Below are 23,030 nucleotides of genomic sequence, written 5' to 3'. Positions count from 1 at the left end.
GGAGCCTGGTGGGCTGCAGTTCAAGAGGTCGCAGAGTCGGACATGACTAACACTTTTCACTTTCTTTCCCTGGCACTTATTAATTTCTCATTTAATGGTAGCTGATAACACAATGTAACAACAGTCATCATAACATAGTATGTCTATTCTTTTCTGGATAGAAGATTAATTTGTTGGTTCTTTAACACCCATCAGTGTTATGTTAAAAGGATCTCTTTGTTTCTGGCAGGTTCCAGGAGAGACTCAAGGTGACAATTACTTCACTGGAAAGAAAACTATTGAAACGGTCAAAGCAGTAAGTTGATATAAAATGTTGTGTCTCATTTTAATTTTTTATTTCCAAAAAGTATTTTATTAAAATCTAAAGAAAAACAAAGGAAATAATTACAAGAAATAAAATAGCATGAAATTGCCCTGTTCCCATATTTGACCCTAAAATCACCAAATAAGCTTTAAGAGCCCCTAGTCTAATCTCTTTACTTGATGGCAGAAGTTCTCAGAGTGGAGCCCCCAGACCTACTGAATCTGAACCACACGGGAGGGGTTAGCAATAAGTGGGGGTTTTTGTTTGCTTTTTTTATTATAGACGTTTTAAAGATCGAAGTATAGTTGATGTACAGTGTTGTGCTAACTTCTGCCGTATAACAAAGAGATTCAGTTATATACATTCAGTTCATATATATGTGTATACACACACATTCTTTCAAACTCTTTCCCATTATGGTTTATCATGGGATACTGAATGTAGCTCTCTGTGCTATACAGTAGCATTCCATATGCAGTAGCTTACATCTGCTAACCCCGGCTTGCCACTCCATCCCTCCCCCAAAGCAGCTATGAATCTATCCTCCATATCCATGAGTCTGTTTCATAGACAGCTTCTTTGTCATGTTTTAGATCCCGCATATAAGTAATATTATATGGTATTTATCTTTCTCTTTCTGACTTACCCAGTATGAAAATTCCTAATTGCATCCATGTTGCTGCAAATGGCATTATTTCCTCCTTTTTTTATGACCAAGTATATATTCCATTTTATATGCGTACCACATCATCTTTATCTATTCATCTGTCAGTGGACATTTAAGTTGTTACCATGGCTTGGCTTTTGTGAATAGTCCTGCTATGAACATAGGGTTGTGTGTATCTTTTTAGATTACAGTTTTGTTTGATTGTATGCCCAGGCGTGGGACTGCTGGATCATATGGTAATTTGATTTTTAGTATTCTGAGGAACCTCCATACTGAACCAATTTACATTTCCACCAACAGTGTAGGAGGTTTCCGTTTTCTCCACATCCTCTCTAATTGTTATTTGTAGAGTTTTTAATGATGCCCATTCTGACCAGTGTGAGGTGGTACCTCGCTGTAGTTTTGATTTGCATTTCACTGATAGTTAGCAGTGTTCGCCATCTTTTCTTGTGCCTATTGACCATCCGTATTTCTTTGGAGAAATGTCTCTTTAGATTTTCTGTCCATTTTTTGATTGGGTTGTTTGTTGTTGAGTTGTAGGAGATGTTTGTGTATTTTGGAAATTAAGCCCTTGTCAGTCACATCATTTGCAGATATTTTCTCCCATTCTGTAGGTTGTTTTTTGTTTTTGTTTTTTATGGTTTCCGTTGCTATGCAAAAGTCTGTCCCATTTGTTTTTTATTTCTATTGCCTTGGGAGACTGACCTAAGAAAACATTGGTAGAATTTATGTCAGAGAATGTTTTGCCTATAATCTTTTCCAGGTGTTCCATGGTGTCATGTCTTATGTTTTAAGTGTTTAAGACATCTTGAGTTTACTTTTGTGTATGGTGAGAGGGTGTGTTCTAGCTTCGATTTACATGCAGTTGTCCAACTGGCCAACACTTGCTGAAGGCTTTCCTCACTGTATGTTCTTGCCTCTTTTGTTGAAGATTAGTTGACTGTGTATGTATGGGTTTATTCTGAGTCTCTGTCCTGCTCCATTGACCATCTGGAACAGTCTTTGTGCCGGTACCACACTGTTTTGATTCCTGTAGCTCTGTGCAAAAGAATTGTCTGAAGTCTGCCTCCTGCTTTGTTCTTTTTCTTCAGGATCGCTTTAGCAATTGTGGATCTTTATGGTTTCATATAAATTTTAGGATTATTTGTTTTATGAAAAATGTCATGGGTAACTTGATAAGGATCACTTTAAATCTGTAGATTGCCTTAGGTAGTGTGCCCATTTTAACAATATTAATTCTTCCAATCCAAGAGCATGGGATATCTTTCCATTTCTTTGAATCCTCGTCAGTTTTATTAATAGTTTATGGTTGTCAGTGTGCTAGTCTTTAATTTCCTTGGTTGGGTCTACTGCTGCTGTTGCTGCTGCTAAGTCACTTCAGTCGTGTCCAACTCTGTGCGACTCCATAGACGGCCTCCTACCAGGCTCCTCTGTCCCAGGGATTCTCCAGGCAAGAACACTGGAGTGGGGTGCCACTGCCTTCTCCAATGCATGAAAGTGAAAAGTGAAAGTGAAGTCACTCAGTCGTGTCCGACTCTTAGCGACCTCATGGACTACAGCCTACCAAGCTCCTCTGTCCATGGGATTTTCCAGGCAAGAGTACTGGAGTGGGGTGCCATTGCCTTCTCCATTTTCTTTATGGCCTTTGTTTTAAAGTCTATTTTGTCTGATATGAGTATTGCAACCCACACTTTCTTATCATTTGTGTTTGCATGGGCTATCTTTTTTATATGCCCTCACTTTCAATCTATATGTGTCCTTTGCCCTAAAGTAGGTCTCTGGCAGGCAGCATATTGTAGCTTTTTTTTTTTTAATCCAGTCTTCCACTCTGTCTTTTGATTGGAACATTTAGTCCAATGTTTGATAATTAAGGTAATTATTGATACATATTTATGGCCATTTTAACCATGTTTTCATATTGATTTTACATTTTTTCTTTGTCTCTTTTTCTTTGTGTTGTTCTTTTGTGGTTTGTTTCCCTTTTGATTATGTTCTCTTTTTGATTTTTTTTGACTCTGGTGTATGCTTTGAAGTTGCCCTGTGTTTCAAGTATGTGGACCCCATTCTATATCTACTTGCTTCAGTTGGTAGTCATATAGGTCAAACCCATTCCGGGAAGTGAAAAAACAAAAAACAACCCTGCATTTTCTTACTCTCCTGTCCCACAGTTTATGATTTTGATGTCCTCTTTCACATCTTCATCCTTTTGCTATTCATTGTAGTTACCATCATTTTCACAAAGACGTTTTCTTTTTTTTTCTTTAATCTGTATGTTGGCTTATTGAAGTGACTTACTTTCCAGTTGTGATTTTTCTTTTTCCTATCTATTCTTACTAATTTTCTATTTACAGAAGACCTATAATATTTGCTTTAGGATGGATTTAGTATTGCTGAATTCTTTTAGTTTTTGCTTGTCTGAGAAATTCTGTATATCTCCTTCTATTCTAAATATAATCTTGCTGGGTAGAGTATCCTAGGATGCAGATTTTTCCCTTTTAGGACTTTGAATATATCTTGCCACTCCCTTCTGGCCTGCAGTGCTTCTGTAAAGTAATCAGCTGATAGCCTTGTGGAAGTTTCCTTGTGATGAACGTTTTTTTTTTCTTGCTGCCTTGAGAATCATCTGTATTTTGCCATTTTTATTATAGTGTGTCTTGGTGTAGGTCTGTTTGGATTTACTTTATTTGGGCCCTTCTGTGCTTCCTCTACGTGAATATTTGTTTCTTTAGGTTTGGGAAGTTTTCAGCCATAACTTCTTCAAATACAGTTTTAATCTCCTTTTCTCTTTCTTCCCCTTCTGGAGCTGTATTATGTGTAAATTGGCACAGCACAATTTATTATTATCCCATCAGTTCAGTTTAGTCACTCAGTCGTGTCCCACTCTTTGCAACCCCATGAATTGCAGCACGCCAGGCCTTCCTGTCCATCACCAACTCCCAGAGTTCCCTGAGACTCACGTCCATCGAGTCAGTGATGCCATGCAGCCATCTCATCCTGTGTCGTCCCCTTCTCCTCCTGCCCCCAATCCCTCCCAGCATCAGAGTCTTTTCCAGTGAGTCAACTCTTCGCATGAGGTGGCCAAAGTACTGGAGTTTCAGCTTTAGCATCATTCCTTCCAAAGAAATCCCAGGGCTGATCTCCTTCAGAATGGACTGGTTGGATCTCCTTGCAGTCCAAGGGACTCTCAAGAGTCTTCTCCAACACCACAGTTCAAAAGCATCAATTCTTCGGCGCTCAGCTTTCTTCACAGTCCAACTCTCACATCCATACATGACCACAGGAAAAACCACAGCCTTGACTAGATGAACCTTTGTTGGCAAAGTAATGTCTCTGCTTTTGAATATGCTATCTAGGTTGGTCATAACTTCCCTTCCAAGGAGGAAGCGTCTTTTAATTTCATGGCTGCAGTCACTATCTGCAGTGATTTTGGAGCCCCCAAAAATAAAGTCTGACACTGCTTCCACTGTTTGCCCATCTATTTCCCATGAAGTGATGGGACCGGATGCCATGATCTTTGTTATCCCGTAGATCTCTTATATTGCTTTCATTTCTTTTGTTTGGCTGCCTATTATCTTGGTTGGGTGATTTCCATCTTTTTTTTTCCAGGTCACTTATTCTGCATTATTTATTCTGCTCTTACTGTGTTTAGTTCAGTTTTTGTCTCAAAAAGTGAGTTTTCTTATTTTTCTTGGTTCCTCTTTATAATTGGTAGTTCCTTTAAGTTGGTGTCTGTTAGACTGAAGAGGTCTATTAGTGTGGTCTTACAGGGCAATTTATATGTGAGACCATCCCTGTGTAGCTTGTGTGTGTTTGATATTTTTGGTGCAAGGACTGTTTTTAGTGTGGATGCCTGCTGCTGCTTTCCTCAGTGTGTGCTGGCCAGTATCCCCTCGATAGGGGGTGTGCAGATACAGCACTGGGTTCTCAGCGGCAGTGGTGTCTCATGCGCACCCCTGGAGCACACAGTGGGAGCAGAGGTGGCTGGCAACCACTCCAGAAGCCTGGGGCATTGTGGCGGCTCACTGCCACTCCTAGAGCTCATGTAGGCAGTGTCCTACAGCCTGAGCAGTCCCTCAGAGGAAAAGGCTGTAGGGTGGACACCATGCCTCCCATCGCACACTGCCACACAACAGCACCTGGCCTCTAAGCTGGCCCAGGCTTCAGGTGTGGTTGCACTAGACTCCAGACCCTTTAGACTGTTTTTGCACAGCCCACCCTGAGGCCCGAGCTTCCACATCTAGCCCTCACATGCACCAGTGGACACATGTCTCGGGCTGGGAGTGTAGAGGGGTGGCACGGACTGTCTGCAGGCCTCTCTCTATTCTAGCTGCTGCAAACCAGTTGCTGTATTCTCCTCTGAGGCTCTGAAGCTCTCCCTCTGTCCTCGCTGACTTCCTCCTAGTGAGGGGACTTCCCAGGGTGCAGGAACCTTTCCTCTTTCACAGCTCCCTGCCTGGGGTACAGGTCCCAACCCAGTTCCTTTCTCACTTTTGTCTTTTGTTCTACCCGGTTATGCTCATGTGGAGATTTTCTTGTTCTTTCAGAGGACTGAAGTCTCTTACCAGTGTTGAGTAGATATTCTATGAGAATAGTTCAACATGTAGATGTATTTTTGATGTACTTCTGGGAGGAGGTGAGCTTCATGTTCTTCTACTCCACCATCTTGATCACTGCCCCATATCTCATTTTTAAAAAGGTCCCAACCAAATAGCCCTTTTGTGGCAACAAGATTGATGAAATTTAATGATGGAGATCATAATCTCTGTTTTCCTCCCTTGTAACCAAGGACATGAGTAGTGCTGAATCTGTTTAATCAGTGTGTGGTTTCTAAGAAAGGCAGGGTTGATCTCAAGTGTACCTGTCAGGTGTACCTGGGAGCTGCCCTGCTGAAGGTGTCCACTTGCAGTCTCACCTGAATTCACAACACTTAGTCTCCTTGTGAATTAAAAAACAAAAGCCAAAGACATCTTTGAATGCTGTTTGGGACGCTCTTGGCACATCTTTATTAAACTGATTCAAGCAGTTTAAGTTGATAACTTTTTGTCAGGCCTTCCATTTGCAGTGTTGTGGGACGATGAGTGTATCGTGATGACTTCCATTCTTTGTCATCGTCTGTAGGCTGAGAGGATCATGGAGGCTATTGAGCTGTACCGAGAAGAAACTGCAAAATTGAGAGAACACAAAGCCATCTGTAAAGCTGCAGGGAAGGAGGTAAGACGGTTCATTAAGTTACATTCTGAGTGACATTTATTTATAGAGATAATTGCTGAGGGAAAAACCTTATTTGTATAGATGTGATAGAATCTCTTCTAATTCAAACATTAGAAAGAAAGAATTGAGAAGCTCTATCTTAATAAAAAGTCAAGGATAGTTAATTTGAAATCGATGTGATTACTGTTTTGAGTTGGAAACTCAGGTTCCTGCTTCAGTTTGGGAGGCTGGTGAGCCATTTTGGATTTCTACATGAAATGTATTACTCAGACTCATTCATAAGCCCTATTGAAACTAAAAATACATTCTTATATAATAATTCTTTAGCATCAGTTTTTAGGGTCTCCTTCAGAACTATATTAATGGACTGTTATGACCCTGCCTGCGATAAGCACTATCAAAGGCTTATTTTTTAATGACTTGATTTAATCATTTCTTCATAGGTTCCTCTTCCCATCAACCCCATCCTGATGGCTTATGGCAATATCTCTGTAAGTAGAATGTTTAATGGTTTCCCCCTTAAGGTTTAACCACCATTCTAAGGTTAAATTCAGGCAGGCACAAGAGGGGAAGTGAAGAGGCATTTGATTTGAGAATTGACATATTGGGAAATACTTTGTTGTCAAAAATCTCTGTTCAATGTTGGAATCCTTTAGGATATTTTGTATTTCAAAAAGACCATTTTAGTGGAACTTTCAAGTCATCTTTTCTGGTTGGACTGGACTGGTTTTTGTTTTTGTTTTCTTTTAGTGCTTATTTATGTTTAGTATCCAAAGCGCTCTCTGAAGGTTCTGTTCATTGAAACTGAAGTTTTTGGACAGCAAGTTGTTACAAATCAGCCAGATAAAAAGAGGAGAGAGGGAGAATCACAGGACAATGTATACTTTAGTAATCTTTAATTACTCAATGCTTTGCTTTCATCCATCACAATAGTAATACATGTCAGTGTCTTCATTTTATAGACAGGAAACTGTCCTGACTTACAGATTGAAGGGAGCATAGTTGGCAAGTGGCAGAGTCAGATTGTGAACCCAGATCTGACTCAGTCTAAGCCCGTGCACGTATTGGCATTTTTAGAACATGGTTTCTCTTGAGAGAGATCCCTGGTTTTTAGGAGATAGAGAGTAGAGAGCTTCAGTTAAGAAAAAGAAGTATCACTAATGCTGTCACACTTCCATTCTAGCCTTCAGCTTATGTGTTGGAGATTTTTAAAGGAATCAAATCCAGGTGAGTGCCAGTGCACGGATTATTGTAAGTTGGCAGCTAACACCATTTACTAAACGTGAGATAAGTACATTTTAATTGATGGTTATTTTCCTTAGAGGATTAACTATGTCAAAACTTGGATGGAAAATAATTCATTATAATGTTTGTTTTGAATTAGAACTAGAAGGCTCCTCCTAAAATATGAAGGGAGATACTTTTAAGGACAAATGAAGGGCAGTGCTACTTTATATCATAGGTAATGAGATAATTTGCAATTCAGTCAGAGGTACCAACTATTAACGTTTTTTGTTGTATATTTCCTTTGGATTGTTTTCTGTGTATGTACAGAGTTGAAATCATGTGTATACATTTTTACATCCTGTCCTTTTTCACAGGATAGTTCCTGAGCATTTGCTTGCGTTAGTAACATTCTTCAGAAACACATCATTGAATTAATTCAAAATATTCCATTGTACATATAGTTACTATGAGGTGTTGTATAAGGGTTTTTGCTATTATTAATACTGCTTCAGTGAACACCTTTACATATAAATCTTTGCCATCCTCACTGATTATTTTCTTAACGGTCCTAGCAGTCTGTTAACTAATTAATGGACATAAACTTTTCAAAGGTTTATGTTGCTTACTTTTCAGAGTGCCTGTAATGACTTTCACCAGGCTTTTAAAAGTTCTTTGCTGGTTTGAGAGGCAAAAAGTGGTATTGTGTCATTTTCATTTTTAATTAACAAAGTTAAAATTTTCTTATATTTGTTGGCCATTTGTATTTTTTCCTGTGAATTTTTACTTTCCCATTCTTGTGCTTTATGGATGTTTTTCTTACTGGTTAAGAATTTTTTTTAATATATCTTTCGTCATTTTTGGAATAATGTTTCTTGTTTGTGATTTATCTTTTGGATTTATTTGAGTTTGACCTACTTAGTTATCATTTTTATAACAAATCACAATATCCGAGTATGTCCCATATAAGAATTAAATAGAACCTAAGATAATGAAACTTTGCTAGAGAAATGTAAAGTAGAATTTAGATTAATGGAGGTAGGGTGCATTCATAGATGGGAAGACTCTGTGTTTAAAGATTTAGTTTTTCTTAAGCTAATCTATAGATTTGTGATCCCAATTCAAAGCCTCTTGAGAATTCTAATTGGAATCGATGGAATGATAACTAGCTCAAGAAAAATAAACAAACCAACCCAGAATAAGAAAGAGATTAAAGAACTATAAAAACAACAAAATTGAAACAGTACAGGATTGTCAGAATCAATCATCAAAACGGACTCTAAAGCCCTGACGCAGGCTCTGTCATATGGAAGGACTCAATCAATGGTAAAAGAAGTATCATACAAAGATAGGATATTCAATAAAAAGCTCTGAAGAAATGAGTTATCTGAAAGAAAAAAAGATTCTCCTACACTCATGGACCAAAATGCATCAACTAGGTTAAAATACTAAATATAAGAAAAATAAAACATGATAAGAGAGAGCCATCCATAATGCAGATGATAACTCTGGATGGGTAAGATCTGTTGAAGTACATAAAAGGAGAAGAAAAAAATTGGAGGGGAAAAGATTTTTAAATTGACCATGTAAAGAAACGTGACATTTTTAATGTTTATTTTTCCCTCTCCAGCGAGCTGGAAGAATCTCTCCTCGTGCTGCCTTTCTCTTACGTTCCAGACATTCTCAGGCTCTTTAATGAATTCATCCAGCAGGGCTCCGATATTGAACTCCTGTGTAGGTGCCTCTTCTTTCTCCTCAGGTAACGTCCTTTCCCAGAAGAACATCATATGTCTCATGAGCATAACCCCTCCAGTAGTGCCTCACCTGAAGCCCTCTCCATGCTTTGCAATTAATAAATGTGACACTTCAGTTTCAGAGACTGTTAGGAATTTCAGTGCTGGCCAGCACAGATTATTTCTTACCCTTTGGTGGTCAGTCTTGCTCCTAAAGTGCCGACAGTGATGACCCACCTCTTGAAGTACCAGGAGGTACTACGCTGCTCAGGATGCCCAGGCAGGCGGAGGTCTCCAAGTTACAGTCTAAGGCAGTGGCCCTGGTTCTGGGTAGGGTGCTGAAAGCCCATCCCTGAATGACCAGTCTCCTTCAGTGGTGTTTCTAACTGTTGAGTTTAAACTAAATGGTTTGGTTTTGTTTCCATAACGGAATTTTAAGGAGCAGTCAGCTTATTTCCCAGGCCTCTACAAATGCAAATGGAAGAGCAGTGGCGTATTTGGAGGGAACTAAGAAACATAACTGCTTCCCAGTAGCTTGGATAATAAAGGATCTGCCTGCAATGCAGCAGACCTGGCTTCAGTCCCTGAGTTGTGAAGATGCCCTGGAGAGGGAATGGCTACACATTCCAGTATTCTTGCCTGGGAAACTCCACGGACAGAGGGCCCTGGCAGGCTGCAGTCCGTGGAATCGCAAAGAGTCGGACGCAACTGAGCAACTAAGCACTCAAGAAACAAAGAAAATGTTTGTTACATTATATTCTTAAATAGAATTTGTATTAAATATGTAACAGAGGAAAAATGTATTTACAAAGGCTTAGTATATTCTTGGTAAAGGAAATGGCAGCCCACTCCAGTATTCTTGCCTGGAGAAGCCCATGGACAGGGGAGCCTGGTGGACTGGACTCCATGGGGTCATGGAAAGTCAGACATGACTGAGTGAATAGCCCACACACACAATACATTCTTATCTCCCACTCTGTCCCCCAGTCTCAAGCCCTTGTATAAGAGAACAGGAATATTGGCAAATTTGAACATTCCCTAAAATGCTGTTAGGAAAACAGTAGAAACTGCTCAGCCAATACCAATTAATTAAAAGAAAATGATGTACTTGGTAAATTGGCATTTTTTTTTCATAAACCTTAACCCTTCATTCCTTTTTTTTTCTTTCAGGATAGTAGCAAATGAAGATATACATATCTACAGTGTATTTCTCATTGCTATGGCATATGTTGAATCAGGGTCACTGATTCTAAGAGAAACACTGAATATTTCTAGCATATTGGGGTTGTAGATGGGTGCTATCTCGCAAGTAGATATGGCAGGTCACAGCTGTGAATGAGGGTGAGTGTGGAAGTTAAAAAGCATGAAGTCATCCAGGGCATGTTGGTACTCTTGGTCAGAGTTTGATCATCTCTCTCTCTTTTTTTTTTTTTTTGCTGAAATATAAATCTTTGAGTTAGTGTTTCTTAGAAGGCTCATTTTCCCTCTGAAATCCCCATAGGATACTGTTGTTAAAAATCTGTGGCCATTTGATAGATTGCTGGGAAAAGTCAGCTTTTTAGATGTTAGGATACTAGGTTTTAAAATTATTAGATAGAACTGAATAGTAGGGAAGAAACTTCTTTAGCCCTTTTTGCTAGAAGCATTTCTATATTCCCATGATGGGTGAAATGATTTTTTTTTTTTTTTGCTTTGATATTGTTTTGTTGCTGGTTCTAGGAGGTGTAGCCAAAACCACTATTCTTTGTGACAATGCTTGGTGTTGTTTTTCTATTAGGATTCACTTTGGCCAGATCACTAGCAACCAAATGCTTGTGCCAGTGATTGAAAAATTAAAGGAAACAACCATTTCAAAAGTCAACCAAGTCCGGGTAAGTATCTTTGTAGAGGTAGCCGTAGAATAAGAAGGGGAAATCCTAGTGTATATGTGACTTACAACTAGCATGGTGTGTTGTGCCCAGTCTTGTGTGATACTGACCTGACGTATATACATATTTAAATGAGGTTTTTGTTGGAGCTGGTAGACATAAGGAAAAAAGACAAGAAAAGACCTTAGGGAGGGATGGGTAGCAACACATGAAGCTTTGGTTCCTCTGACTCACATAGCTATGACACTGAACTGAAGTGAGGGGAAGTTCGTTTAATCTCTCTTCTATTCTTCCTCAGGATGTTATTGGCTTTAACATGGCAGGTCTCGATTATCTCAAGAGGGAATGTGAAGCGAAAAGTGAAGTTATGTTTTTTGCTGATGCTACCAGCCACTTGGAAGAAAAGAAGAGGAAGAGGAAAAAGAGGGAGAAGCTAATTTTAACAGTGACTTAAAACTAAAATGTGCCTTTTCCAACTTTTGCTTGAGAAGGACTTCAAACTAAGCAACGGTAGCGTTGGTGTAATATTCAAGAGATTATCATGTTGTAGAGGTGATATCACATGATGTATTTCCCAGCTCTGCCTGAAGGAATTTCAGCATAGGAGTGTCTTGGATTGAAACAGACTAGTTTAAAATCTGTGCTCTGAATGGGGAGCCCTCTAAGAGGCATGCCCTTTATAGTCTAGCAGGAAGCAGAGAATTTTTTAAATTAGGTATTGTTTCACTAAAGTTGAAACTTTAACATTTCAAAATGTTTCCTTATTTATGTCAGAAGATTTGATGAGTAATTTGTTACCTCTCCAGATTAGGTTTTATAGCCCACTGAGATAGTCAGGTATGATATTGATCACCTTCTGCCCATAAATGTAAGTCTTGAACTTTCAGAGCCAAAAGGGACCATAAAAGTTACCTGGAACAGCCTCCTTAAACTTAACCTCTTGCAGGTTGTTTTGTCGTTATATAAGACGATCCTAATTGCTATTTCTATTCCTCTAAGTACTTGTTTGTAATTAAAGAGCAGTCAACCTGAGATACCTGGCTGTGCTTTTTGGGTGACTAGTATGCTGTATATATATCTTCGTGGTGGGGAGGTGGCAGTGTTTTAGGAAAGGAAATGGACACATACCTTTGGGGCTGGGCTTTTCTTTGTGGGAAGTTTTTAAATCACTAACTGGATCTCCTTGTTAGAAATCAGTGCAGATTTTCACTATCTTTTTGAGTCTGTTTAAGTAGTTGTATGTTTCTATGAATTTGTCCATTTCATCTAGATTACTATGTTGTAGTACTACCATTTTCTTGTCAATCTCGGACGCAGTTCCTATCTCTCCTAAACCACACGCCTATTATTGTTCCTAAGTGTTAACACAGTCACTGAACTGAAGTAAGGAATTGAATAGTACTATTTTTTTTTTAAACAATGAGAGTAAAAAGAATTTAGGCATAGAGTTCCTGAGACTTCACCGTGAAAAGGCAGGAGGATAGACAGTGTGATGGATTCTAGGTGCATTCCACTCTGAGGAATCAACCTTTTAGGCAGTTATTCCTACCACCAGAAAGAGGAATTACTTAAAGTGTTTCTCAATGACAAGTATCATAAATCACATTCACCCCAAAGAAATCTAGCTGAGCACCTAGGGCAGTGACCAAGGAGACAGTGGTGTCTGTCACTGGGATCTAGGGTTCCACTCACCCATCTGTACAGCCTTTCCTGGGCAGATGAGGCAGGAGCTCAGGAAGAAGCACCTAGTCTACAAACAGGCTTCCCTGTGGCTCAGTGAATCCACCTGCCAATGCAGGAGGCACAGCTTCCATCCTTGGGTTGGGAAGAGCCCCTGGAGGAGGAAATGGCCACCCATTGTAGTATTCTGGCCTGGAGAATTCCATGGACAGAGGAGTCTGGCGGGCTGCAGTCTATGGGGTCACAAAGAGTCACACACAACTGAGAATGCACACACTGCAAACAGTATATACAATACATCCCTTTCCTCATAAGAGCCTGGGTTTTGAGATAAGACTAACGCTCTTAAGGATAACATCTTATATTCTAAGTCCTGTCACTATTTCTGAGGTTAGGGGATGGAAGCAGCTCTGATATATACAGCAGTCACTGGCCCATCCCTTGTTAGGCCAAGTGCTAGCTGCCGTTGGATAATTCCTACCCTTTAAGCATAGGCTGGACCTGTTGACCTGCTTCTAAAGAATAGAATAAATGTAATAGGATATCTCTTCCAAGGTTAGGTTATTAACACCCTGAATTATGCTGTGCTCACACGCTCTCAGATCTTCTTGATCGCTCTAGTAAACATAAGTTGCCTATTGTGAAATGCCCTGAGAGCAGTCTCCTGACACCAGCCGTGAGGGACTGAGGTCCTCCTTCTAACTGCCTGCAAGGAACTGCATCCTGCCACTGAGTGAGTGAGCTGAAAGCAGATTCACCCCTAGTTGAGCCACAGTAACAACAGCTATATGCCTGTATTCCTTACCCACACAAGCTAGATCAGGAGTGTCTGTTGCTTTAAGTTACTGAGTTATGGAGAAATGTATAGCTTAGTATCTTAAAGCAATAAGCATTCATGATGTTTTGATAACAGATAGCTGGAGTACTTACCACTGGCTCAGAGTAGAAACACACAGAATATGTTACTTTTTCTGTTTGAGACATATACAATATAAAACTATATAATGATGCCAATAGGTAGAAAAGATTGGGAAGAAATAGATGAAAACGTTTTCTGTCAGATATCACAGAATCTTTACAATAGGTATTTAAAAGATACTCATTGTACTTCCGTTAATATCATTAACTGATAATATGAACAAAGAAGCATAAAGACGTACCATTTAAGACATTTCTATTAGGTACACTCATGTCATTACTTTTGATAGATTGGTGCTAACAGGCATTATGAATATTGGAAAGCTGTGCTGTAGTTTTCAGAATGGTCCAGCTAGAGTTTCAGACTTCATCACTTTTTAGTTTAGGGTAACTTCTGAAAGTCATGGACTAGAACCAAGATAAACCACACCTTAATCAGTGGTTTCTAAAGAATGTTCCCAGACCTTTAGGGTCTGAAGACCCTTTTGAGAATCATCTGCATGGTCAAAAATATTTTAAAATGATAATAGTGTCCTCCAGAAATTCATGTCTACCCGAAACCTATAAATGTGACATTTGGAATTAAGGAGAAGGAAATGGCAGCCCACTCCAGTACTACCTGGAGAATCTCCATGGACAGAGGAGCCTGCTACAGCCCATGGGGTCACAAAGAGTCAAACATGACTGACTATTTGGAATTAAGTTATTTATAAAACATTCTCTAACAAATAACCATGTGCAAAAATACACAAAAAATGTATCAGTCCATAGGCTCACAAAGAGTCGCACACAACTGAAGTGACTTATCACGCACACCCAGGAAACTAGTAACAGATTTTGGTACTGGGAAGTGAGGTGCTGCTTTAACAAATACCTAAAAATGTGGAAATGGCTTTGGAATCAAGCAATGGGTGAAAGCTGAAATTATTTTGAGCTGCATGATAGAAAAGTTCTATTAATAGATTACCTTGAAAAGACTGCTGGTAGAAATAATGGATATTAAAAGCAATTTTGATACAGGTTCAGAAGGAAGGGATAGGGACAGTAAAGAACACTTCAGGCATCTTAGAGAATTTCTGTATTGTAAACAGACTGTTGGTAGAAATATGAACATGAAAGGTGTTTTTGGTAAGCTCTCAGATGGAAACAACATATTATTGGACAGTGGAGGAAGAGAGATCCTTGTTACCATGTGGCAGAAAACTTGGCTGAATTGTCTTCTGCTTTTGGATAAAAAGTAGAACTTATAAACAATGAAATTGTATTTTAGGTTGAAGTTTCCAAGCAAAATATGGAAGATGTGTCCTGATTTCTTGCTGCTTATAGTAAAATGCAAGAGGAAAGAGATAAATTGAGGAAGTAAATGGTCAGCAAAAAGGAACCTGAACATGATGATTCGGGAAATTCACAGCCTGTCCATATTGTAAGATATGCTAAGGTACACTCTGAAGAGTTTATCTAAGGTTTAACTGGAAAGCCTGGTGGAAAAACAGGTTTGTGACCAAGATGAGTACCATCAGCCATCTCAGCAGAAGCCAGGAACAGAGGTGAGACTTGAGGAAAGACCTGTGGAGAGCCCTCACACCTAATGGTGTGGAGCCCCTTGACAATGAAAACTTCAGAGAATGTTCTGTCAGCAGAAACACTGCCTGCTTGGCTTGGGGGCCAGAGGCAGGAAATGAAGGGAGGCTGCCAGACTTCTGGGCTTCTATAAGCAGAAAGCGGGCTGCCCAGAGGATAATACTTTATCGGGCTAAGGACAGAGGGTGGGACCCAAACAGCCTCTGAGGGTCCAGAGGGTGGGGCTGGGTAAGGCCCTGGCCCAGAGCGCAGCTCAAGACATAAATGATTGTGTTCATACTCTGAAACCTCAGCAAATCTGCCCTGAGCATTGCAAACACGTAGCCTGGTGATAGCTTAATTCTTTGCATCTTCTCTTTTTAAAAGGAGAATGTCTTCTTATGTTATCCCAAATGTTATATTGCAAATATAGTATTTTGCAAGCAGACGACTTGTTTCTGAGTTTCACAGGTCTGCAAATGGAGAGGACACCAGGATAGGTGAAGGATTTGGGGAGTGTTGGGATGGACTGAGTGTATTTTGCATGTGAGGTGGATGTGAATTTTGGGGGACCAGAGGGTAGACTATATTGAGTTTGTCCCCACAAAACGCACGTCTACCAGGGACCGATGAATGTGACCTTATTTGTAAATAGGGTCTTTACAGATGCAATCAAGTTAAGATGAAGCCTTATCTTATTCAAGTGCATGCATGCCTGCTAAGTCGCTTCAGTCGTGTCTGACTCTTTGTGACCCCATGGACTGTAGCCTGCCAGGCTCCTCTGTCTGTAGGATTCTCCAGCCAAGAAGAGTGGAGTGGGTTACCATTTCCTCCTCCAGGGGATCTTCCTTATCCAGGGATCAAACCTACCTCTCTTGTGTCTCCTGCATTGGCAGGTGGGTTCTTTACCACTAGTGCCACTTGGGAAGCCCATTCAAGATGAGGGTAGCCCCTTCATCCAATGAGGAGCCCCTGGTGGCTCACACAGTAAAGAGTCTGCCTGCAGTGCAGGAGACTCAGGTTTGATCCCTGGGTCGGGAAGATCCCCTGGAGAAGGAGATGGCAACTCACTCCAGTATTGCCTGGAGAAGCCCGTGGACTGAGGAGCCTGGCAGGCTACAGTCCATGGGGTCGCAAAGAGACTAACACTTTAAGTCATATGACTGTTGATCCTATGAGGAGAGAGGTATAGAAACACAAAGGGAAGAATGCCACTGGAGACAGGCAAAGATGAGAGTGGTGCGTTATAGGCTGAGGAACACCAAGGATTGCGGGGAACCAGCAGAAGTTAAGGTCATAGAACAAGTTCTCCCTCAGAGGCTACAGAAGAACCAACCCTGCTCACACCTCGATTCCAATCGTCTGGCTTCCCAAACTGCAAGAGAAGAAATACCCGCTGTTTTAAGTCACCTGGTCTGTGGTACTTAGTTATAGCAGCCTTGGGCAACAAATACAGATTTGTTACAGCAGTCCTAAGAAACAAAAGCAAGATGTTACTGACCTTTTTCTCTCATGACTATACAGTGGAGTCTTCCAGAGACTCTGCAATGTGTGATATGGTGACAGATTGAAGACAGAGCAGCTGTGAGAATCCAGCTATGTTCTGTTGAGCCAAACATTAAAAGATTTGCCAAAATTTAATCTTCCCCTTATTAACTTTTGTTTGGAAAAGTTATTTTTCATTAACAATTTATTTACAGTAATGAACTTTTTTTAAAATATAAGTTTTAAGGTTTTCCCAGTTTTAATTCTAATATGGTAAATACTGATAAAAAATGACCCACATAAACAAAAGCTTTGGGGGATCCTCATTCTTTTTTTTTTTTTTTTTTTTATTTTTAAACTTTACAATATTGTATTAGTTTTGCCAAATATCGAAATGAATCTGCCACAGGTATACCCGCGTTCCCCATCCTGAACCCTCCACCCTCCTCCCTCCCCTACCCTCCCTCTGGGTCGTCCCAGTGCACCAGCCCCAAGCATCCAGTACCGTGCATCAAACCTGGACTGGCGACTTATTTCATACATGATATTATACATGTTTCAATGCTATTCTCCCAAATCTCCCCACCCTCTCCCTCTCCCACAGAGTCCATAAGACTGATCTATACATCAGTGTCTCTTTTGCCGTCTCGTACACAGGGTTATTGTTACCATCTTTCTAAATTCCATATATATGCGTTAGTATACTGTATTGGTGTTTTTCTTTCTGGCTTACTTCACTGTATAATAGGTTCTAGTTTCATCCACTTGTTCCATTGATCAATATTTCTGTCTTTGTGCCAGTACCAAACTGTCTTGATAACTGTGGCTTTGTAATAGAGCCTGAAGTCAGGTAGGTTGATTCCTCCAGTTCCATTCTTCTTTCTCAAGATTGCTTTGGCTATTCGAGGTTTTTTGTATTTCCATACAAATTGTGAAATTATTTGTTCTAGCTCTGTGAAGAATACCATTGGTAGCTTGATAGGGATTGCATTGAATCTATAAATTGCTTTGGGTAGTATACTCATTTTCCCTATATTGATTCTTCCAATCCATGAACATGGTATATTTCTCCATCTATTAGTGTCCTCTTTGATTTCTTTCACCAGTGTTTTATAGTTTTCTATATATAGGTCTTTAGTTTCTTTAGGTAGATATATTCCTAAGTATTTTATTCTTTCCGTTGCAATGGTGAATGGAATTGTTTCCTTAATTTCTCTTTCAGTTTTCTCATTATTAGTGTATAGGAATGCAAGGGATTTCTGTGTGTTGATTTTATATCCTGCAACTTTACTATAATCATTGATTAGTTCTAGTAATTTTCTGGTGGAGTCTTTAGGGTTTTCTATGTAAAGGATCATGTCATCTGCAAACAGTGAGAGTTTTACTTCTTCTTTTCCAATTTGGATTCCTTTTATTTCTTTTTCTGCTCTGATTCCTGTGGTCAAAACTTCCAAAACTATGTTGAATAGTAATGGTGAAAGTGGGCACCCTTGTCTTGTTCCTGACTTTAGAGGAAATGCTTTCAATTTTTCACCATTGAGGATAATGTTTGCTGTGGGTTTGTCATATATAGCTTTTATTATATTGAAGTATGTTCCTTCTATTCCTGCTTTCTGGAGAGTTCTTATCATAAATGGATGTTGAATTTTGTCGAAGGCTTTCTCTGCATCTATTGAGATAATCATATGGTTTTTGTTTTTCAATTTGTTAATGTGGTGTATAACATTGATTGATTTGCGGATAACACACAAGGGAATTCCCATAAGGATAACAGCTGATCTTTCAATAGAAACTCTTCAAGCCAGGAGGGAATGGCAAGACATACTTAAAGTGATGAAAGAAAATAACGTATAGCCCAGATTATTGTACCCAGCAAGGATCTCATTCAAATATGAAGGAGAAATCAAAAGCTTCTCAGACAAGCAAAAGCTGAGAGAATTCAGCACCACCAAACCAGCTCTCCAACAAATACTAAAGGATATTCTCTAGACAGGAAACACAAAAACAGTGTATAAACTCGAACCCAAAACAAAGTAAATGGCAACGGGATCATACTTATCAGTAACTACCTTAAACGTAAATGGGTTGAATGCCCCAACCAAAAGACAAAGACTGGCTGAATGGAGACAAAAACAAGACCCCTACATATGTTGTCTACAAGAGACCCACCTCAAAACAGGGGACACATACAGACTGAAAGTGAAGGGCTGGAAAAAGATTTTCCATGCAAATAGGGACCAAAAGAAAGCAGGAGTAGCAATACTCATATCAGATAAAATAGACTTTAAAGGCTGTGAAAAGAGACAAAGATGGTCACTACATAATTGTCAAAGGATCAATCCAAGAAGAAGATATAACAATTATAAATATATATGCACCCAACACGGGAGCGCCACAATATGTAAGACAAATGCTAACAAGTATGAAAGGAGAAATTAACAATAACACAATAATAGTGGGAGACTTTAATACCCCACTCACACCTATGGATAGATCAACTAAACAGAAAATTAACAAGGAAACACAAACGTTAAACAATACAATAGACCAGTTAGACCTAATTGATATCTATAGGACATTTCATCCCAAAACAATGAATTTCACCTTTTTCTCAAGTGCACATGGAACCTTCTCCAGGATAGATCACATCCTGGGCCATAAATCTAGCCTTGGTAAATTAAAAAAAATAGAAATCATTCCAAGCATCTTTTCTGACCATAATGCAGTAAGATTAGATCTCAATTACAGGAGAAAAACTATTAAAAATTCCAACATATGGAGGATGAACAACACCCTGCTGAATAAACAACAAATCACAGAAGAAATCAAAAAGAAATCAAAATTTGCATAGAAACTAATGAAAATGAAAACACAACAACTCAAAACCTGTGGGACACTTTAAAAGCAGTCCTAAGGGGAAAGTTCATAGCAATACAGGCATACCTAAAGAAACAAGAAAAAAGTCAAATAAATAACCTAACCCTACACCTAAAGCAACTAGAAAAGGAAGAAATGAAGAACCCCAGGGTTAGTAGAAGGAAAGAAATCTTAAAAATTAGGGCAGAAATAAATGCAAAAGAAACAAAAGAGAACATAGCAAAAATCAACAAAGCCAAAAGCTGGTTCTTTGAAAGGATAAATAAAATTGACAAACCATTAGCCAGACTCATCAAGAAACAAAGGGAGAAAAATCAAATCAATAAAATTAGAAATGAAAATGGAGAGATCACAACAGACAACACAGAAATACAAAGGATCATAAGAGACTACTATCAACAATTATATGCCAATAAAATGGACAACGTGGAAGAAATGGACAAATTCTTAGAAAAGTACAACTTTCCAAAACTGGACCAGGAAGAAATAGAAAATCTTAACAGACCCATCACAAGCACGGAAATTGAAACTGTAATCAAAAATCTTCCAGCAAACAAAAGCTCATTCATTTTTAAGAATACATAAGGAGGGCTTCCTTGGTGGCTCAGTGGTAAAGAATCTGCTTGCCAATGCAGGAGACACAGGTTTGATCCCTGGTCCAGGAAGATCCCACATGCCACAGAACAATTAAGCCCTTGCACCACAACTTCTGAGCCTGCACTCTAGGGCCTGGGAACCGAAACAAATGAAGCCCTTGTGCTCTAGGGTCTGTGCTCTGCAACGAGAGACACCACCACAATAAAAAGCCCATGTGCCACAGCTGGACAGTAGCCCCTGCTTGCCACAGCTAGGGAAAAACTGTGTAGCAATGAAGACCCAGCACAGCCATATATACATATGTAAGTATATGTATATAGGCTTCCCTGGAGGCTCAGACAGTACAGAATCCACCTGCAAGCGGGAGACCTGGGTTTGAGCCCTAGGTTGGGAAGATCCCCTGGAGGAGGGCATGGCAACCCACTCCAGTATTCCTGCCTGGAGAATCCCCAGGGACAGAGGAGGCTGGCGGGCTGTAGTCCACGGGGTTGCAGAGTCGGACATGACTGAGAGACTAAGCACAGCACATAAGGAGTCTTTGAGTCCAAAAAATGTAAGAACCACTGACCTAACTGTAAATTCTCAAGTACAGAAGGGCATCCTGCTGTTGATGTTCCTACCCTTGGAAAGTCAGATCAATGTCAAAAATAGCACTTGAAAGAATAAACTTTAGAATCACACTGAAGTAAGTTAGGTTTTTTACTTCTTCAAGATTCTCTGAGCCTGAGTTTCCTTATTTATAAAGTGGGGGAATATCTACCTTGTAGATAGTATGAGGATTAGATGGATAATGAGTATAAATGGGTAGCTGTTATTATTAGAAACAAGTATTTTAATTCCACCAGACTAAGTGGCTCAGTGGTTGCTGGCTGAATGAAGATGAGAACAAATGTGAGGTCTATGGCCTCAAATTTGAATGGATGACAATCAAATTACAAATGTATTACTTACCTGACTCCTAATGTGGAGAAATTTTACGGGACATGAAGACTCCGAGTGCAGAGGAAGAAATTGTAGAAATCCTCTGGACCGTGGGATTTTCTTTTCCCTGGGGAAAATCTTTTGGTCTCTTATCATAATTGCTGCTTGTTAAAACTGGTAAAATACCCATTAAGGACTATTATTTTCATGAACAAATGAATTGTATACACAAACTCAGGTAATATTTTAGAATTAGAATCTTTAGCATCATCAGATCACTTTTAGGTATTTTCTATTTAATGCAAATTCTATATGCCAAGCTTAGAGGATGAAGGATGGATATTGATCTGGAATTTCTCTGGTGCCCTCTAGTGTATGTTTCTCTGCTACATGACTGGCCTTTCTATAGGCACCATCAGTCACCATAACCAGGTCCCAGAACACACCAACATGCAGATTTCACGCTTTTTTGGTGTGAAGGGGAGGGAATAGATCTTGAGAAATGGGCTATGAACTATCATTGTTGACCCTGGAAGTAGACTAAAGATTTAGTAAAACTCTTTTCCCATCTCTCTGTGCCAGACAGATCGTCTCTAATCTGTAAGCAAGGAAATAGAAATGTTATTAGAATAAATGCAAAATTATTTAAATGCTGTGGTCATCAGCAGGGATTCAGTTATTAGATTCAGCATCTAATAACTTGTGTGAAGAGGACATAATTCCCAGAGGGGGGAAATCCTTCTCAGTGAGAAGGATTTTTAAATTTACTCATTTTAAATTTTAGTCCTTAACACTCCCTGTACTTCCTTTCCTATGTTGTTGCTGTTGTTTAGTCTCTAAGTTATGTTTAACTCTGTGCAACCGCATTGACTGTAGCCCACCAGGCTCCTCTGTCCATCAGATCTTCCAGGAAAGAATACTGGAGTGGGTTGCCATTTCCTTCTCCATGTGCTTCCTTTCTTATGTTACATTTTCTATTTCTTACATTGTACTTATTACCATTAGAGTCCACATTTCACTTATTTTGTCTATTGTCTGTCTTCCTACTGGAATGCAAGCTACATAAAGGCAGAGATTTGTCTCTTGTTCATTGCCGTACCCCTGATGCCTAGCACATTAGGGATACTTATGATCTTTGAAAGAATGAACTATGCGTGCTCAGTTGCTAAGTCATATTTGACTCTGTGACGCCTTGCACTGTAGCCTACCAGGATCCTCTGTCTGTAGGATTTTCCTGGAAAGAATACTGGAGTGGGTTGCCAGGGTATCTTCCTGACCCAAGGATTGAACTTACATCTCTTGAGTCTCTTGCACTGGCAGGCAGGTTCTTTACCACCGAACCACCTGGGAAGCCCATAAACAAATGAATACAACTCCACTTCTATTGAATCGTGATCACCTGACACAATTTCCCCTAATTTCTCTTTCACCTTAGAATGTCTAGACCCTTGGTCATCTTTACTCTCTCCCTTGCCCATCTTTACCCTCTCCCTTGCCAAGATTAACCCTTCAGCTCTGCTCCTGATTAGCTTTTCGCCTTCTTTTGGATATTGCTGCCTCAGTTCTCTTATACATATTTTTAATATTTCTCTTCTGATCCATTCTTTCCAGCCTACAAGCATACGAAATATACCACACTAAACTGAAAATCTCCCCTTTGCTCTGTTGCCTCCCCGAGTCTGAGACACCATATTCTCTTGCTCTTTCCTTCAATAATAAATTGAAAGTGTATCCATACTCAATATTTCTGCTTTCTCAACACTCAGCCATTCTTTATGTTTTGCAGTTTTTTGTCCCCAAAAATCTAGTGGTTCTATTTAAATCAGAATCCTCCTTGACATCTCCATAGCATCTGTCAACTGTGTCCATATTTTCCTTGAAATTCTTTGAGATATTTCACATGTTGCCAATTGCTTGTTCTCTCTCTCCTGGCTTCTCTTTTTTTCTCCTGCTCCATAAACAAACCCAAATTTCTACTCATTTCC

General features: G+C 39.6%; 2 protein-coding genes across 7 annotated transcripts in view; one reads left to right on the top strand and one right to left on the bottom strand.

The window, feature by feature from the left end:
* Positions 1-12,039, top strand: part of WDR3 (WD repeat domain 3) — a 38,850-nt gene extending 26,811 nt beyond the window's left edge. For both annotated transcript variants that reach the window (XM_070367416.1, XM_005895281.3), the window contains exons 21-27: positions 230-295; positions 6,090-6,182; positions 6,626-6,673; positions 7,366-7,409; positions 9,037-9,165; positions 10,917-11,010; positions 11,306-12,039. In XM_070367416.1, the coding sequence (XP_070223517.1) occupies positions 230-295; positions 6,090-6,182; positions 6,626-6,673; positions 7,366-7,409; positions 9,037-9,165; positions 10,917-11,010; positions 11,306-11,461 (630 nt within the window). In that variant the 3' untranslated portion in view covers positions 11,462-12,039. The remainder of the gene's footprint in view (positions 1-229; positions 296-6,089; positions 6,183-6,625; positions 6,674-7,365; positions 7,410-9,036; positions 9,166-10,916; positions 11,011-11,305) is intronic.
* SPAG17 (sperm associated antigen 17) overlaps positions 5,353-23,030 on the bottom strand; it is a 254,867-nt gene continuing 237,189 nt past the window's right edge. For 3 of the 5 annotated variants that reach the window (XM_070367411.1, XM_070367415.1, XM_070367413.1), the window contains 2 exons: positions 21,076-21,222; positions 5,353-6,132 (listed from right to left, as the gene is read on the bottom strand). In XM_070367411.1, coding sequence (XP_070223512.1) covers positions 21,083-21,222 — 140 coding nt within the window. In that variant the 3' untranslated portion in view covers positions 5,353-6,132; positions 21,076-21,082. Of the gene's footprint in view, positions 6,133-16,666; positions 16,769-17,199; positions 18,320-21,075; positions 21,223-23,030 lie in introns of those variants that run through there. The other 2 variants (XR_011463620.1, XM_070367412.1) reach the window with 2 other exon arrangements.

This window comes from Bos mutus, chromosome 3, assembly GCF_027580195.1.
Source record: "Bos mutus isolate GX-2022 chromosome 3, NWIPB_WYAK_1.1, whole genome shotgun sequence".
Taxonomy (NCBI): domain Eukaryota; kingdom Metazoa; phylum Chordata; class Mammalia; order Artiodactyla; family Bovidae; genus Bos; species Bos mutus.
The sequence above is the reverse complement of the archived record's forward strand: the minus strand, read 5'-3'. Positions and strand labels throughout refer to the sequence as shown.